The sequence below is a fragment of the Bombina bombina genome, chromosome 4 (genome assembly GCF_027579735.1).
Source record: "Bombina bombina isolate aBomBom1 chromosome 4, aBomBom1.pri, whole genome shotgun sequence".
Lineage (NCBI taxonomy): Eukaryota > Metazoa > Chordata > Amphibia > Anura > Bombinatoridae > Bombina > Bombina bombina.
Window position 1 is genome coordinate 925,374,693 of NC_069502.1, and position 18,255 is coordinate 925,392,947.

At 36.7% G+C, this 18,255-nt stretch overlaps 1 protein-coding gene across 3 annotated transcripts in view; it reads left to right on the forward strand.

Moving 5' to 3' along the window:
- CRIM1 (cysteine rich transmembrane BMP regulator 1) overlaps positions 1 to 18,255 on the forward strand; it is a 1,124,265-nt gene that overhangs the window by 704,949 nt on the left and 401,061 nt on the right. For all 3 annotated transcript variants that reach the window (XM_053711878.1, XM_053711879.1, XM_053711880.1), the window contains one exon: positions 8,748 to 8,945. In XM_053711878.1, coding sequence (XP_053567853.1) covers positions 8,748 to 8,945 — 198 coding nt within the window. The remainder of the gene's footprint in view (positions 1 to 8,747; positions 8,946 to 18,255) is intronic.

Here is an 18,255-nt window from a genome sequence, read left to right on the forward strand (position 1 = left end):
AGGTGCTGAATCAGAAATGGTCCAGCTCTTAAGCTTTACATTCCTGCTTTTTAAATAAAGATAGCTTAGAATTGCTTGTTCTATCTGAATCATAAAAGAAAAAAACTCGTTTGGCATCAACGTTTGTAACAATGTTATAAACTGCTAAAGACATGTTGTTCTGAGTCTATCTAGATTGAAAAGGAGTTATGGTTCTTCAGAAAATCTGCCCTTGCAAAAACCTCCAACAATGAATGCTGGAACTAGTTTGTCTATGAAATGCAGGACATAATACGTTATGGTCTGAGATCCTTTCTCAGGACTGTCTTGTGTTATGTCTGTTTGAATGTCTTAAAAACAGGTATGTAACTCTGAACACTTTTTTTTAATACCCTTAATAAATTACAAGAGCCATCTGTTAAAAAATATATAAACCAACTTGATACACAGCACATGTAGATGTGTGCCAAATCATATGCCAATTTAAGGTTGGCAGCCAGTTTTGGCACAGCTTCATCACATTTTTGGCATTCATTTACTAATTAAGTTCATACATACCATTACATGGGTGCGTCAAATAGCTGTCTAGAAATTATTTTTTGATGCAGACAGTACATGTTGAAAATAATAATAATAATAATAATAAATTATTGAGGTTAATAAATTGGGGCACTTCTGTAAATGCACAATAGAATTCTGTTTCCCAGTGTTTATTTTCTAGTGTTAAAAGTAGAGCATTTAAAGTGAAACTGACACAAGTTCTGCAAATTCAATAATGTAAGCACAGGCACTTTGAAAGGCACTCTTGGAGTGCATGGAGGCGCATCCCCTATAATAATAGGCGCAATCTCGTTTAAGTGGTCTCTTCGGCAGATGTAATGTTGCAAGGCAGCAGGCTCACAATTTACAGTTTATGTTAAAATGCAATAAAGGAAGATATTATAAATCCTTTGCATAGAAACTTGCATTCACCATTTTGTTTTTAGTTCACCCCAGTATGGTGCTTTAGCAAACAATAGTTGGAAATATATATACACACACTCATACACATATTTAGACATATGTATTGTGCGCCACTTGTAATCTAGCCCTATATAAGTATGTCCATCATGACAAGGTACGTATGGCATTCATATGAATATTGAGTGTTGAAGTTCTATTCTGATGACAATAGGTTAATGTCACATATGCAATTGAGTATTCTCCTTGCAGAGTGAACAAATGGCTTTACTGCAATCTTAAAGGGACAGTCAACACCAGAATTGATATTGTTTTAAAAGATAGATAATCCCTCAGTTACCAATTAACCAGTTTTTCATAACCAACAAGCAAAGGAGAGAGAAATACCCCTGAGGAAGTTTGCACGCTTGCAAAAGAAACGCGTTGGGTTAAATAGGACAAAGCATTGCAGTGTCCTGAAGCACGTTATCCCAGCGTTAAGCTAAGTGGAAGTATACAAGCCGCTCTCTGGGCAGAACATCACACGCTGTTGTGGGAGAACAGCTGAGGCGGCAAGACTGTGTGAGCAGCCCTTGAATACGGAACTCTAAGCTTATCAGCTGGTTGTGGATGGACGGACTCTTGCTGACAACATAATCTTTTAAAGGCATCTATAACACTACAATCTTGTAAGTGTATATATTTTATTTCTTGCGCATAATAAATTGTTTTAAAAGCTACCTTGATTCGGTGGGCGCTGTGTGTCTTCTATTTCATTTCAGTTATAATAATACACGTTTTACCTCTATAATTACCTTGTATCTAAGCCTCTGCAGACTGCCCCCTTTTTCAGTTCTTTTGACAGACTTGCATTTTAGCCAATCAGAGCTGTCTCCATGGTAAATTCACGTGCATGAGCTCAATGTTATCTATATGAAACACGTGAACTAATGCCCTCTAGTGGTGAAAAACTATCAAAATGCATTTAGATTAGAGGCGGCCTTCAAGGTCTAAGAAATTAGCATATGAACCTCCTAGGTTTAGCTTTCAACTAAGAATACCAAGAGAACAAATCAAAATTGGTGATAAAAGTAAATTGGAAAGTTTTTTAAAATTACATTCCCTATTTGAAACATGAAGTTTTTTTTGGACTTGACTGTCCCTTTCAGACGTGTGAACGGGCTTTTGTATCAGTCAGTTTTGGGAGACCTAACAGTTTCTTTTTCAAAAACAGGTACTTAAAGGGACAGTCTACTTGAAATGTTTTTTTGTTTAAAAAGATAGATAATTCCTTTATTACCCATGCCCGAGCTTTGCTTAACCAGCACTGCTATATTTATTCACTTTTTACATCTGTGATTACCTTGTATCTAAGCCTCTGCAGAATTCCCCCTTATCTCAGTTCTTTTGACAGACTTGCATTTTAGCCAATCAGTGTTGACTCATAAATAACTCCACGGGAGTGAGCACAATGTTATATATATATTTATACACACGGCAAACATTAACTACCAATGTCTATATGTGAGATAAGAGTCAACCTTCAACGGCTTAGAAATCAGTTTATGAGCCTTCTTAGGTTTAGCTTTCCACAAAGGATACCTAGAGAACAAAGCAAATTTGATAATAAAAGTAAATTGGAAAGTTATTTAAAGTGATGTTAAACAGCCTATTTCATTGTTGTAATAAAAAACACTGAGCATTTCTAAGTGCTAATTTTGGAAGAAAATAAAGTTATTTGCTATTTTTTACACAATCTTTTTTCTTTTTATATTTACTTTGATTTAACTTATTTATTTTTTCCCAAATGAGCACTGTTAATATCCCTATATAATGGCATGCCCTATCTGAATCAAGGGGCAGTCTACACCTTAGTCATCTTAAAGTCTTATTTAGATAAAGCTGCAAATATACTACTGCACTCTCTCTATATCATGCAGCAGTAACAGTTAAAAAGTTATTTTAAAATCAGTTTCTAGTCACTTTGAAATGGCTGCCAAGCTCCGCCCAGTGATGACATCACGATCTGGGCTGCATTAAAGGCTTCACTAGTTACAAAAAACTCACTAATTGGATTTAAAAGACTGTCAATGCTATTCAGCAGAGTGCATAGATGCAGCCCAGATCGTGATGTCATCAGTGGGTAGAGTTTGGCAGCCATTTCAGACTGACCAGAAACAATAGTCATTTTAAAATAACTTCTTTACTGTTGCTGCTGCATGATATAGAAAGGGTACAGGGGGATATTTGCAGCTTAACCTAAAGTAAGATTTTAAGATGACTAAGGTGTAGACTGTCCTTTTAATTTTGACTTGACTGTCCCTTTAACACACAAACAGTCCTTTTTCTGAAGCTTTTCTTTTGAAAACTTGTTTTTGGAGGCAGGACTTTAACAAACAAAACATTAAAGTATTGTGATTACGTGAGAAACAATTTGGTCATAAAGCAAAAATCCTTTTTAGGACTAAATTGCAGATAGTTTGTAATTGAAGCCAATGTTATATACAAGCAATAGTGCAATAATAGAATGCTCTAATATATCAGAACATTTTCTTTTTGCACTTTTATTTCTTTTTGTAACGTGCAGTCCAATTTGTTCTGCTGACAATCAATGATCCAACAAATACATATGCTCTTTATACCAATAGTGACCTTGTTTAAAAAGATTCATATGCACATATCTCTATGGTTTTGGAGAACAATGGGTTAATTGCACAAGTGACCTATAAGTAGGGTGACCATATTGCCGCTTTAAAAAGGGACACATATGAAAAATACAGTACATATGTCAGGGCTGCTTTTAGGGCTGTTTAAAGAAATGTTTTGTAACAGAACCCTGACATAAGTATTTTTTATATGTGTCCCTTTTTAAAGCGGCAATATGGTGACCCTACCTATAAGCATCATAACACACTATTAAAAAGCCATCATTCCACATACAGACCCTTCAACATGTGATGTAGTCATTAAACCCACAAAATCACCATTTTATTTGTCGAATTCAGGCCATTTTTTTGGGGGGCTTTTGAAATCTGGAGCTTAAAGGGACATTCCAGTCAAAATTGGAATACACACGGGGGCATTTAGCTTTTGGATTGAAGCATTTGTATAATATACATGTATTAGCAAAAATGTTTCAAAAGTGTATTTAAAGGGATACTAAACCAATTTTTTTTCTTTCATGATTCAGATAGAGCATGAGATTTTAAGCAACTTTCTAATTTACTCCTATTATAATTTTTTCTTTGTTCTCATGCTATCTTGATTTGAAAAAGCAGTACTATAAGCTTTAGATCCAGCCCATTTTTTGTTCAGCACCTGGGTAGCACTTGCTGATTTGTGGCTAAATGTAGCAAACCAATTAGCAAGTGCTACCCAGGTGCTGAACTAAAAATGGGCCGGCTCCTAACCTTTCATTACTGCTTTTTCAAACCAAGATAGCAAGAGAACAAAGAAAAATTGATAATAGGAGTAAATTAGAAAGTTGCTTAAAATTGCATGCTCTATCTGAATCATGAACGAAAAAAAATTGGGGTTAGTATCCCTTTAAGTATGCACAAGCATTTTAAACACAGCACCTGCTTAGAGAACCTGGTAATCACTAAATTTGTATCATCACTGACATGATACAAGCCCAATTGGCTCTGAGCAGCCGCAGTATTTAAAATGCTGGTGCACTTAAAATATCTAGCTATGCTTCACATGCATGTGCAGAGAAAGTGTTAACACTAAAACAGTGATATCTTTTACTCAAACCATTTTTGTGAACATACCGTATGTGTTTTGTAAATATGTTTCTATTCAAAGATGTAATTCATAGAAGTGGATTTCAATTTTGATTGGAATATCCCTTTAACAGTGCAGTTGATTTTGTGTTGTTTCTGGGAGGTAAACATTTCTAACTTTAGAGGTATTACTGGCACATTTTGTGATTGTGATCACTAGATAAACGCACTGACAAGCCGGTCCTGCTGACAATATTGTCAATCTTTATGAAATAGTTATTTTTCTTGAAAACGAGCACAAGATCGTGATCAATCCCTATGTGTTTCATTCAGGCTAAGTCAGCAGTGCACTACTGGGAGCTAGCTGAACACATTAGGTATGCCAATGAAAAGAGGCATATGTGTGTAGCCACCAATCACCAGCTAGCTCCCAGTAGTGTATTGCGTTCAACAAAGCATACAAAGAGAACAAAGTCAATTTGATAATAGGTTTATAGTGAAAAGTCTTTTAAAATCTCATGCTCTATCCAAAGCATGAAAATTTAACTTTCATGCCTTTTTATACATTTTGGGCAACATTACTAGTGGAGCGCTAATTTATTGCCCGTTTGCAAGCGTGCAATAAATAACCAGCAATTACAAGTGGCTGGTTATTGCTACCACAAGCTAGCGGTAGCAATTAGCGCTCCGAAAATTAACCATAGGTCAGACCTCTGATTATTTTTCCAAAATAACCCCCAATTGCACCCAAAATAAAGTATATATATATATATATATATATATATATATATATATATATTTTTTTTTTTTGTCTATGGGAACTGTGTGTTCCCTGTGTATATGCTTATTATATACATATATATTTCTGCGTTAATATGTGTATATACACATATTAACACATACATATATATATAAGCATATACATATATATTTAAATTTCATGGCATGAGAACTAGTCTCCCATTGGAGCCTATGGAAGCGCGCTCTATTGAGCGCAGGGCTTACATGCAATGCGTGCGCTGGTATGAGTAGAGCGCAAATATCACGCTCACGTAAGTATTTTATGTCCCTTTAGTATATGGACATATCTTTTGTATTATGTACTTTGCCTCATTTCAAATAAACTTTCACTACGTATTTTTTAATCTATCATTTTGTTTTGGATTTAGGGCCGTTCCACGTCCCTTTAAGTCTGCATATTTCATTAAGCAAATAGCTAATAAAGTAGCCTGGTGCAGCCTTTGATGTGTGTCTTTATGTGCTGTCTCTCTTGTATTATGGCTCCAGGGTAAAGAAGCCATTGAGGTGCAGCGCAGGCTATCAAAACTCCATTGCCTTTCTGCAAAGACACCAGTTGCAGTGCTCATCAGTAGTCAAAAGCGTGAAATTAAGATGTTGCTTTATGTCTTCATTATTAAGATTAGTGGTCAGAAAACATGGAATTGGATGGGCAGTTAATTCAATGTTAAACACAATTTCGTATATGGTTTAGCGAACAGTAATAGTTGTTATAAGAGATTTTGGTACAAAGGGTCTTTTTTAAGTTAATCAATGTATAGACTTTCAGACAGTCACGGTTAATTGAGACATTTTTATGTCAATATTAATTAAAGTGCCCCTGAACAATGACATTGTAAGAACGATATGCAAATAGTGTGATTCACCAAACAGGTATTTTATTGTCATGTGTATTTTTGCTATGTAAACGGTCTCAAATACGTTAAAAACAGTTAGTAGTGACTTTTCTCCCTTGTGATTGCAGTTCCTTGAAGGTGAGAGGATAATGACAAAGATTCTTAGAGCTGTTAGAAACACTGACATCAGCAACATATAAGTCAAAGCTAAACATTCATGATTCAGATGTGCAATTTCCAACAAGGTTCCATTCTACTGCTATTTAAAATTTTGCTTTGTTTTCTTGATATTCTTTGTTGAATAATAAAGCTAGGTAGGCGGATAAGAATTTATGTGTTCACAAGTCTTTAGCAGTCCATGGCAGCAGTGTTTGGAACAATGTATAATAATATTATAAACAATGTTGCAAACACTGCTTCCAGATGACTAAAGACACATGCACACCCCTGAGCTCGCCTAGAATTACTCATTAACAAATGATACCAAGAGAATTAAGCAAAATTGTTCATAGAAGTTCTAATCTATTTACGTTTAATAAATATAATAATAAATAAATAATATGTACTTTAATTACTTTACCTGCAAATTTATACTGCAGTGCCTCGCCATTAACCCTTTCTTTTTAGTTTCTGAATTGCAAAGCATTAACTCCCCCCACACATTTCTTTCTATGGCTGTATCTATATCTATTGTTGTTTTGGTAGAATGCAAAAATGCATAGGGATTATCTGCTGGAGCATGCCTAGAAGCTGTGAACTCAGTTGAAATACAATGCCTGTGTCTAAACACTGATAAGGGGGGTGGAGTTAGCTAATCCAGGCAATTTAGCTAATCCAGGCAATTTAGCTAAGTAATTCATTTTGCTTATTTTTTTTTTTATTATTTTAAAATGCTGGCAGCAATTTTTAAACAATTTTTTTTTAATGCAAACTATTTTTAATTAATTAGCCCTTTTAGGATATGCACAGATCTCAATCTGTTTTATGTCCCTTTAAAGGGGCAGAAAACCCCAATTTTTGATGATTCAGATAGAGCATACCATTTACAAAAAGTACATAAAATCTAATTTAAATATGTTTAATAAATTTACTTTGTTCTTTCTGTGCCCTTTATTGAAAAACAGTTAGGTAGGTTCAGTGTTTGGAACACTATATAGCAACAGTTGTTTTATACGTATGAGCACTAGATAGCAGCAGTGTTTGCACAGCGTGTAAAGCATAGCTGTCATATAGCGCTCCATATAGATGCTTTAACAACATAAAGGGCTAGATTACGAGTGGAGCGCAAATGATTGTGCCAGAGCGATATGGGTTATAAGGTTTGTGGTTACCGGGTTTACCACTCATATTACAAGTCGAAAGTAAACGCGTTTGCGGGAGCAAAATTGAGATTTATGCTAGAATCATTACCGCAACTTCAAAGCTCTGGTTAATTGTTACACAAAACTAAAAAGTTGGACAAAACACATCAAAAATACATTTAAAAAAATTGTTAAACTCATAATAACACCATCTTATACAAATTATTTAAAAAAATATTGCACACAAAAGTTATAAAGGCTCAAAGATATGAGATCTCAGGCGTTAAAAAAAAAAAAACGTTTTCATTGAGATACATACATATACTGAACATCTCTAAAGATGGATATGTATGTGTATATGTATATATATATATATAAATATGTGTACAAATGTGTACATATTTAATTATGCCTTTATATGTGTATATATGTATTTACAGACATATAAAAACATATAAATACATATGTATACATATATAGACATACCTGTATATATAAATGCATTGGAGCCCTTTGCTGTTAAGTAGATAAAAAACTATGCATAACTATGTATTTACTATAAATATTTCACATTCCAATGTTCTGCACATAGCATATGTTCTAGGTATTTAAAGTAGATTTTCCTATATATATCTGCATATATCTATACCTATATATAATTTATTTATATATATATATGTGTGTGTGTGTGTATAGATATTTAGGCCTCTAGTTATCAAAGTCTGGCGGACCTGATCCGACAGTGCGGATCAGGTCTGCCAGACTTCGCTGAATACGGCGAGCAATACGCTTGCCGTATTCAGCATTGCACCAGCAGCTCACAAGAGCTGCTGGTGCAACACCGCCCCCTGCTGACTCGCGGCCGCCAGCAGGGGGGTGTCAATCAACTTGATCGTACTAGACCGGGTTGATTTGTGGCGATTTCTGTCTGCCTGCTCAGACAGGCGGAAAGGTTATGGAGCAGCGGTCCAGCGGGAGCGTTAATTTATGCTTCACTCGTAATCTGGCTGATAGTGTTATATTTTTGCTTTAGAATGTATATTTAATTAAAAGTATTGGGTTGCTGTCAAACTGAGAAATCTTATTTGTAGTATGATAGGTTCCGGAAAAATAGAAACTCTTGATCTTAGAGATAAATTAATATACCATCATCTTTTAATTTCTGACAGATCCAGTGTACCCGGTTCATGACCCAGCTGGGTGTTATGCTAATGGACAGATCAGAAGCCATGGAGACCGGTGGCGAGAGGACGACTGCACATTCTGTCAGTGCATTAATGGGGAGCCGCACTGCGTTGCTACAGCTTGTGGCCAGAGCTGCTTGAAACCAGTGAAAGTGCCGGGAGAATGTTGCCCTGTTTGTGAAGGTACAGTCGATAAAATCCTAAATTTGTATAACCCCTTATCTGCCAGAGAGGTTTGGAAAGCAATGCACATCCATGTGTTGTATGCACTTTGGTGGCCAAGGGGTTAACATAAACATTTACTGCTTCTTAAAGGGACACTTGGGGAAAAATTAACCAAGACAGCAACACACACAGATAAAGCAGAAAAAGGAGCGTTTTTGCATATTGTTCTTTTTAACATATTTTTACAAACAAAGATACAAACATTTGTATGGTTTTCAAGCAAATATATACGTTTAAGCTATTTTAGCATGCAACTCTGTTTCCTGTTAGATAAAAGTCAATTTCTGTATGGAATATAGGCCGTGTATTCTGTTGCATTTCTTTTTAAATAAGCATGAAAAGATATTGCGTATCTTTTTTGAATCTAGCATCTTTCATGAAGCCAGTAACAAAAAATATGTACAACAGAGAATAAAAAAAGGAATTTGCATATCTGTTAGCCCTGACCTTAACGTTAAAAGCTAATCATGTAGCCTTAACACATTGGTTACAATTACTTGTCTTACAGCTGCTTAAGTAATAGGGTATCCAACCACAATGTCGCTGCTCATCTCAGTGCAACACTATTGACTTCTTATCCTTAGAAGCCTGGGTGACTGTTAGGGAGTTAGCCGGGTAATTCTAGGGTATGGGTTAGAGTTAGAGAAACGTCATCATCGGTTAGGCGGTCTGGGTGATTGTTAAGCAGTTAGGGTGAAGGTTAATGTTGCCATTTGGGTTAGGGCTAGGGATGTGTCCTCAGTTAATTTGCTGGGTGACAGAGAGTTAGGGTAAGGGTTAATGCAAGCTTTTGAATAAAGGCTAGAGTCAGGACATTATCAGTTAGGGCGGTGGATGATAGTTAGGAAGTTAGGGTTAAAGTGAAGGTAAACTCACCCTAATTTCGATCTAGTATAACATTCTTTTTTTTAAATAAGTAGGAGTTTCATTCATCAATTGTTATATATGTGTGTATATATTAAGTTCTCGCCGTTATAAACTATGCCTAAACTATCCACTAATTCAGCCTGTCTATTTTTTTTTATTTTCTGTGTATGTCACGTTTTTCCCCCAACCAATTGAAACTCTGGCCGTTAGGCGGCCGTCACTCGATATCATCCGCCCCTTGTTTTATATGCGCATGCGTAATTTATTTAGATTCAGAATTAATGCCAAGAGCGCACACGTTTGATTTCGCGCATGCGCAGTAGAAAATATTGCCCGACGATTATGCGCATTGAAAAGCAGTATCGCGATTTGCGCATGCGCATTGCAATCTGAGATTGTGAACGCGCCTTTGTGACATATAGAGAGCGGGTGGGACCGCTGAAGACGTCACACAACGAAGAAGGAGGAAGTAGGGATTGGGAGGAGTCGGGTTCCAAACGGTAGGGAATTAGTAATGTATTTTTTATTAAAACTATGGCAGCAATATTTAAACAAAGTTAGCGACTTCATGCATGAGAAAATGATAAATGGGAGGTTGTTTTCAAGAAAGAAAAACTTTACCTTGGTTAAGGGGACAGTAATCACCTTGTAATTTACTGTTGTGTTGCTATAGAATAACATATAAATCACGTCTAAACATTTTAAAAACACATTAACATCTATAAAGTAGACGTGCATTCAGGTGGTATAAAGTAATCGTGCATTCAGGTGGTATAAAGTAGACGTGCATTCAGGTGGTATAAAGTAGACATGCATTCAGGTGGTATAAAGTAGACGTGCATTCAGGTGGTATAAAGTAAACGTGCATTCAGGTGGTATAAAGTAGACGTGCATTCAGGTGGTATAAAGTAAACGTGCATTCAGATGGTATAAAGTAAACGTGCATTCAGGTGGTATAAAGTAGACGTGCATTCAGGTGGTATAAAGTAGACGTGCATTCAGATGGTATAAAGTAGATTTGCATTCAGATGGTATAAAGTAAACGTGCATTCAGGTGGTATAAAGTAAACGTACATTCAGGTGGTATAAAGTAGACGTGCATTCAGATGGTATAAAGTAGACGTGCATGCAGATGGTATAAAGTAGACATGCATTCAGATGGTATAAAGTAGACGTGCATTCAGATGGTATAAAGTAGATTTGCATTCAGGTGGTATAAAGTAAACGTGCATTCAGATGGTATAAAGTAGACGTGCATTCAGATGGTATAAAGTAGTTGTGCATTCAGGTGGTATAAAGTAAACGTGCATTCAGATGGTATAAACTAGTAGTGCATTCAGGTGTTATAAAGTAGACGTGCATTTAGGTGGTATAAAGTAAACGTGCATTCAGATGGTATAAAGTAGACGTGCATTCAGATGGTATAAAGTAGACGTGCATTCAGATGGTATAAAGTAGTTGTGCATTCAGATGGTATAAAGTAGACGTGCATTCAGATGGTATAAAGTAAACGCGCATTCAGATGGTATAAAGTAGACGTGCATTCAGATGGTATAAAGTAAAAGTGCATTCAGATGGTATAAAGTAAACGTGCATTCAGGTGGTATAAAGAAGACGTTTATTCAGGTGGTATAAAGTAGACATGCATTCAGATGGTATAAAGTAAACGTGCATTCAGGTGGTATAAAGTAGACGTGCATTCAGGTGGTATAAAGTAGATTTGCATTCAGATGGTATAAAGTAAACGTGCATTCAGATGGTATAAAGTAGACGTTTATTCAGGTGGTATAAAGTAGACATGCATTCAGATGGTATAAAGTAAACGTGCATTCAGGTGGTATAAAGTAGACGTGCATTCAGGTGGTATAAAGTAGATTTGCATTTAGTTGGTATAAAGTAAACGTGCATTCAGATGGTATAAAGTAGACGTGCATTCAGGTGGTATAAAGTAGACGTGCATTCAGGTGGTATAAAATAAACGTGCATTTAGGTGGTATAAAGTAGACGTGCATTCAGGTGGTATAAAGTAGACGTGCATTCAGGTGGTATAAAGTAAACGTGCATTCAGATGGTATAAAGTAGACTTGCATTCAGGTGGTATAAAGTAAACGTGCATTCAGGTGGTATAAAGTAGACGTGCATTCAGGTGATATAAAGTAAATGTGCATTCAGGTGGTATAAAGTAGACGTGCATTCAGGTGGTATAAAGTAAACGTGCATTCAGGTGGTATAAAGTAAACATGCATTCAGGTGGTATAAAGTAGACGTGCATTCAGGTGGTATAAAGTAAATGTGCTTTCAGGTGGTAAAAAGTAAACGTGCATTTAAGTGGTATAAAGTAGACGTGCATTCAGGTTGTATAAAGTAGACGTGCATTCAGGTGGTATAAAGTAAATGTGCTTTCAGGTGGTAAAAAGTAAACGTGCATTTAAGTGGTATAAAGTAAACGTGCATTCAGGTTGTATAAAGTAGACGTGCATTCAGGTTGTATAAAGTAGACGTGCATTCAGGTGGTATAAAGTAAACGTACATTCAGATGGTATAAAGTAGACGTGCATTCAGATGGTATAAAGTAGTTGTGCATTCAGATGGTATAAAGTAGACGTGCATTCAGATGGTATAAAGTAAACGTACATTCAGATGGTATAAAGTAGACGTGCATTCAGATGGTATAAAGTAGTTGTGCATTCAGATGGTATAAAGTAGACATGCATTCAGATGGTATAAAGTAGTTGTGCATTCAGATGGTATAAAGTAGACGTACATTCAGATGGTATAAAGTAAACGTACATTCAGATGGTATAAAGTAGACGTGCATTCAGATGGTATAAAGTAGTTGTGCATTCAGATGGTATAAAGTAGACGTACATTCAGATGGTATAAAGTAAACGTACATTCAGATGGTATAAAGTAAATGTGCATTCAGATGGTATAAAGTAGTTGTGCATTCAGATGGTATAAAGTAGACATGCATTCAGATGGTATAAAGTAGTTGTGCATTCAGATGGTATAAAGTAGACGTACATTCAGATGGTATAAAGTAAACGTACATTCAGATGGTATAAAGTAGACGTGCATTCAGATGGTATAAAGTAGTTGTGCATTCAGATGGTATAAAGTAGACGTACATTCAGATGGTATAAAGTAAACGTACATTCAGATGGTATAAAGTAGACGTACATTCAGATGGTATAAAGTAAACGTGCATTCAGATGGTATAAAGTACAGGGAGTGCAGAATTATTAGGCAAGTTGTATTTTTGAGGATTAATTTTATTATTGAACAACAACCATGTTCTCAATGAACCCAAAAAACGAATTAATATCAAAGCTGAATAGTTTTGGAAGTAGTTTTTAGTTTGTTTTTAGTTATAGCTATTTTAGGGGGATATCTGTGTGTGCAGGTGACTATTACTGTGCATAATTATTAGGCAACTTAAGAAAAAACAAATATATACCCATTTTAATTATTTATTTTTACCAGTGAAACCAATATAACATCTCAACATTCACAAATATACATTTCTGACATTCAAAAACAAAACAAAAACAAATCAGTGACCAATATAGCCACCTTTCTTTGCAAGGACACTCAAAAGCCTGCCATCCATGGATTCTGTCAGTGTTTTGATCTGTTCACCATCAACATTGCGTGCAGCAGCAACCACAGCCTCCCAGACACTGTTCAGAGAGGTGTACTGTTTTCCCTCCTTGTAAATCTCACATTTGATGATGGACCACAGGTTCTCAATGGGGTTAAGATCAGGTGAACAAGGAGGCCATGTCATTAGATTTTCTTCTTTTATACCCTTTCTTGCCAGCCACGCTGTGGAGTACTTGGACGCGTGTGATGGAGCATTGTCCCGCATGAAAATCATGTTTTTCTTGAAGGATGCAGACTTCTTCCTGTACCACTGCTTGAAGAAGGTGTCTTCCAGAAACTGGCAGTAGGACTGGGAGTTGAGCTTGACTCCATCCTCAACCCGAAAAGGCCCCACAAGCTCATCTTTGATGATACCAGCCCAAACCAGTACTCCACCTCCACCTTGCTGGCGTCTGAGTCGGACTGGAGCTCTCTGCCCTTTACCAATCCAGCCACGGGCCCATCCATCTGGCCCATCAAGACTCACTCTCATTTCATCAGTCCATAAAACCTTAGAAAAATCAGTCTTGAGATATTTCTTGGCCCAGTCTTGACGTTTCAGCTTGTGTGTCTTGTTCAGTGGTTGTCGTCTTTCAGCCTTTCTTACCTTGGCCATGTCTCTGAGTATTGCACACCTTGTGCTTTTGGGCACTCCAGTGATGTTGCAGCTCTGAAATATGGCCAAACTGGTGGCAAGTGGCATCTTGGCAGCTGCACGCTTGACTTTTCTCAGTTCATGGCCAGTTATTTTGCGCCTTGGTTTTTCCACACGCTTCTTGCGACCCTGTTGACTATTTTGAATGAAACGCTTGATTGTTCGATGATCACGCTTCAGAAGCTTTGCAATTTTAAGAGTGCTGCATCCCTCTGCAAGATATCTCACTATTTTTGACTTTTCTGAGCCTGTCAAGTCCTTCTTTTGACCCATTTTGTCAAAGGAAAGGAAGTTGCCTAATAATTATGCACACCTGATATAGGGTGTTGATGTCATTAGACCACACCCCTTCTCATTACAGAGATGCACATCACCTAATATGCTTAATTGGTAGTAGGCTTTCGAGCCTATACAGCTTGGAGTAAGACAACATGCATAAAGAGGATGATGTGGTCAAAATACTAATTTGCCTAATAATTCTGCACTCCCTGTAGTTGTGCATTCAGGTGGTATAAAGTAAACGTGCATTCAGATGGTATAAAGTAGACGTGCATTCAGGTGTTATAAAGTAGACGTGCATTTAGGTGGTATAAAGTAAACGTGCATTCAGATGGTATAAAGTAGACGGGCATTCAGATGGTATAAAGTAGTTGTGCATTCAGATGGTATAAAGTAGTTGTGCATTCAGATGGTATAAAGTAGACGTGCATTCAGATGGTATAAAGTAAACGTGCATTCAGATGGTATAAAGTAGACGTGCATTCAGATGGTATAAAGTAAAAGTGCATTCAGATGGTATAAAGTAGTTGTGCATTCAGGTGGTATAAAGTAGACGTTTATTCAGGTGGTATAAAGTAGACATGCATTCAGATGGTATAAAGTAGTTGTGCATTCAGGTGGTATAAAGTAGACGTGCATTCAGATGGTATAAAGTAAAAGTGCATTCAGATGGTATAAAGTAAACGTGCATTCAGGTGGTATAAAGTAGACATGCATTCAGATGGTATAAAGTAAACGTGCATTCAGATGGTATAAAGTAGACGTGCATTCAGATGGTATAAAGTAAAAGTGCATTCAGATGGTATAAAGTAGTTGTGCATTCAGGTGGTATAAAGTAGACGTTTATTCAGGTGGTATAAAGTAGACATGCATTCAGATGGTATAAAGTAAACGTGCATTCAGGTGGTATAAAGTAGACGTGCATTCAGGTGGTATAAAGTAGATTTGCATTCAGTTGGTATAAAGTAAACATGCATTCAGATGGTATAAAGTAGACGTGCATTCAGGTGGTATAAAGTAGACATGCATTCAGGTGGTATAAAATAAACGTGCATTTAGGTGGTATAAAGTAGACGTGCATTCAGGTGGTATAAAGTAGACGTGCATTCAGGTGGTATAAAGTAAACGTGCATTCAGATGGTATAAAGTAGACTTGCATTCAGGTGGTATAAAGTAAACGTGCATTCAGGTGGTATAAAGTAGACGTGCATTCAGGTGGTATAAAGTAAATGTGCATTCAGGTGGTATAAAGTAGACGTGCATTCAGGTGGTATAAAGTAAACGTGCATTCAGGTGGTATAAAGTAGACATGCATTCAGGTGGTATAAAGTAGACGTGCATTCAGATGGTATAAAGTAGACGTGCATTCAGATGGTATAAAGTAGACGTGCATTCAGGTGGTATAAAGTAGAAGTGCATTCAGGTGGTATAAAGTAAATGTGCTTTCAGGTGGTAAAAAGTAAACGTGCATTTAAGTGGTATAAAGTAGACGTGCATTCAGGTGGTATAAAGTAAACGTGCATTCAGGTGGTATAAAGTAAACGTGCATTCAGATGGTATAAAGTAGACGTGCATTCAGGTGGTATAAAGTAAACATGCATTCAGATGGTATAAAGTAGACGTGCATTCAGGTGGTATAAAGTAAACGTGCATTCAGGTGGTATAAAGTAGACGTGCATTCAGGTGGTATAAAGTAGACGTGCATTCAGATGGTATAAAGTAGATTTGCATTCAGATGGTATAAAGTAAATGCGCATTCAGATGGTATAAAGTAGACGTGCATTCAGGTATTATAAAGTATGTTTCCTTTTAAAAGGGACACTGAACTTAAATTTTTTCTTTTGTGATTTAGATAGAGCATGACATTTTAAGCAACTTTCTAATTTACTTCGATTAGCAAATTTTCTTTATTCTCTTGGTATCTTTATTTGAAATGCAAGAATGTTAGTTTAGATGCCGGCCCATTTTTGGTAAACAACCTGGGTTGTCCTTGCTGATTGGTGAATAAATTCATCCACTAATAAAAAAGTGCTGTCCATAGTCTGAACCAAGAAAAAAAGCTTAGATGCCTTCTTTTTCAAATAAAGATAACAAGAGAGCAAATAAAAATTGATAATAGAAGTAAATTAGAAAGTTGCTTAAAATTGCATGCTCTATCTGAATCACAAAAAACAAAAAATTGGGTTCAGTGTCCCTTTAACAAATACAAAAAAACAGCATTTATTTTTTTTTTGGAGCCGGATTTCTTCTTGTAAAAAAAGTGCAACACATAAAGATCTGGGTTTGTACAGATCTTTGTGTGCTGCACTTTCACAAGAAGAAATCCGGCTCAGAAAATAGACAAATGCCGATGGTGGCGGCCATATTTGGCATTTGTTTTAAAAGGAAACACAGAAACGCACATGTTTAGCATAAAGTGCATTTTTTTTTGCAGTTGTTTAATATTTAAAACCAGTTAGGGGAAGCTATGTAGAAGGGTTAGCCTTGAGAAGTCAGCAGGGTTCAGTTCATATTCTGAGAATTAGACAATCCTCAATTTTCAGAGCTAAATTTATTACAATGGGCGCACAATAAATAATGAAAGAAAATTGCAAAGTTGTTTCATTATGCATAAATAAACATTGTATATTTAAATCTGAAGGTGTTTACTGTCCCTTTAATGCTTTGGTTTAGGTTAGGGCTAGTGGAACTTCATCCTCTGTTAGGGGTCTGGGATATTAATAGCGAATAAGTGTGAGGATTAATGATGGACTATGGATTATAATTAATGATGTGCCATCATCATTTAGGGGGTTGGGTGGCTGTTAAGGAGTTGGAGTGAGGGTTTGGGTTAGGCTTAGTAACATGCCATCATCAGTCAGGGGGCTAAGTGACTAGGGCTAGGAAGATGGCGTATGGGTTAATGTCAGGGTTTGGATTAAAGCTAGTGATGTGTCATCATCAGTTAGAGGGCTGGATGACTGTTAGAGAGTTGGGTTGAGGGTTAATGTCAGGGTTTGGGTTAGGGTTAGTAACATGCATTATCAGTCAGGGGGCTTGGTGACTAGGGCTAGGAAGATGGCTTGAGGTTTAATGCCAGGGTTTGGATTATAATTAGTGATGTATCATCATCAAGTAGAGGGCTGGATGACTGTTAGGGAGTTAGGGTGAGGGTTAATGTTAGGGGTCGGGTTGGGGTTAGTGTTAAAGGGATAGTACACTGTAAAATTGTTTTCTTCTGTTATGTGTGATCAGTCCACGGGTCATCATTACTTCTGGGATATAACTCCTCCCCAACAGGAAATGCAAGAGGATTCACCCAGCAGAGCTGCATATAGCTCCTCCCCTCTACGTCAGTCCCAGTCATTCTCTTGCACCCAACGACTAGATAGGATGTGTGAGAGGACTATGGTGATTATACTTAGTTTTTATGACTTCAATCAAAAGTTTGTTATTTTACAATAGCACCGGAGCGTGTTATTACTTCTCTGGCAGAGTTTGAGGAAGAATCTACCAGAGTTTTTTACTATGATTTTAACCGGAGTAGTTAAGATCATATTGCTGTTCTCGGCCATCTGAGGGAGGTAAAAGCTTCAGATCAGGGGACAGCGGGCAGATGAATCTGCATTGAGGTATGTAGCAGTTTTTATTTTCTGAATGGAATTGATGAGAAAATCCTGCCATACCGTTATAATGACATGTATGTATACACTTCAGTATTCTGGGGATGGTATTTCACCGGAACTACTCTGTTAAAAGTCACTAATCCTTTTAATAAGTATTTATCATGTTAAACGTTTTTGCTGGAATGTAGAATCGTTTACATTTCTGAGGTACTGAGTGAAT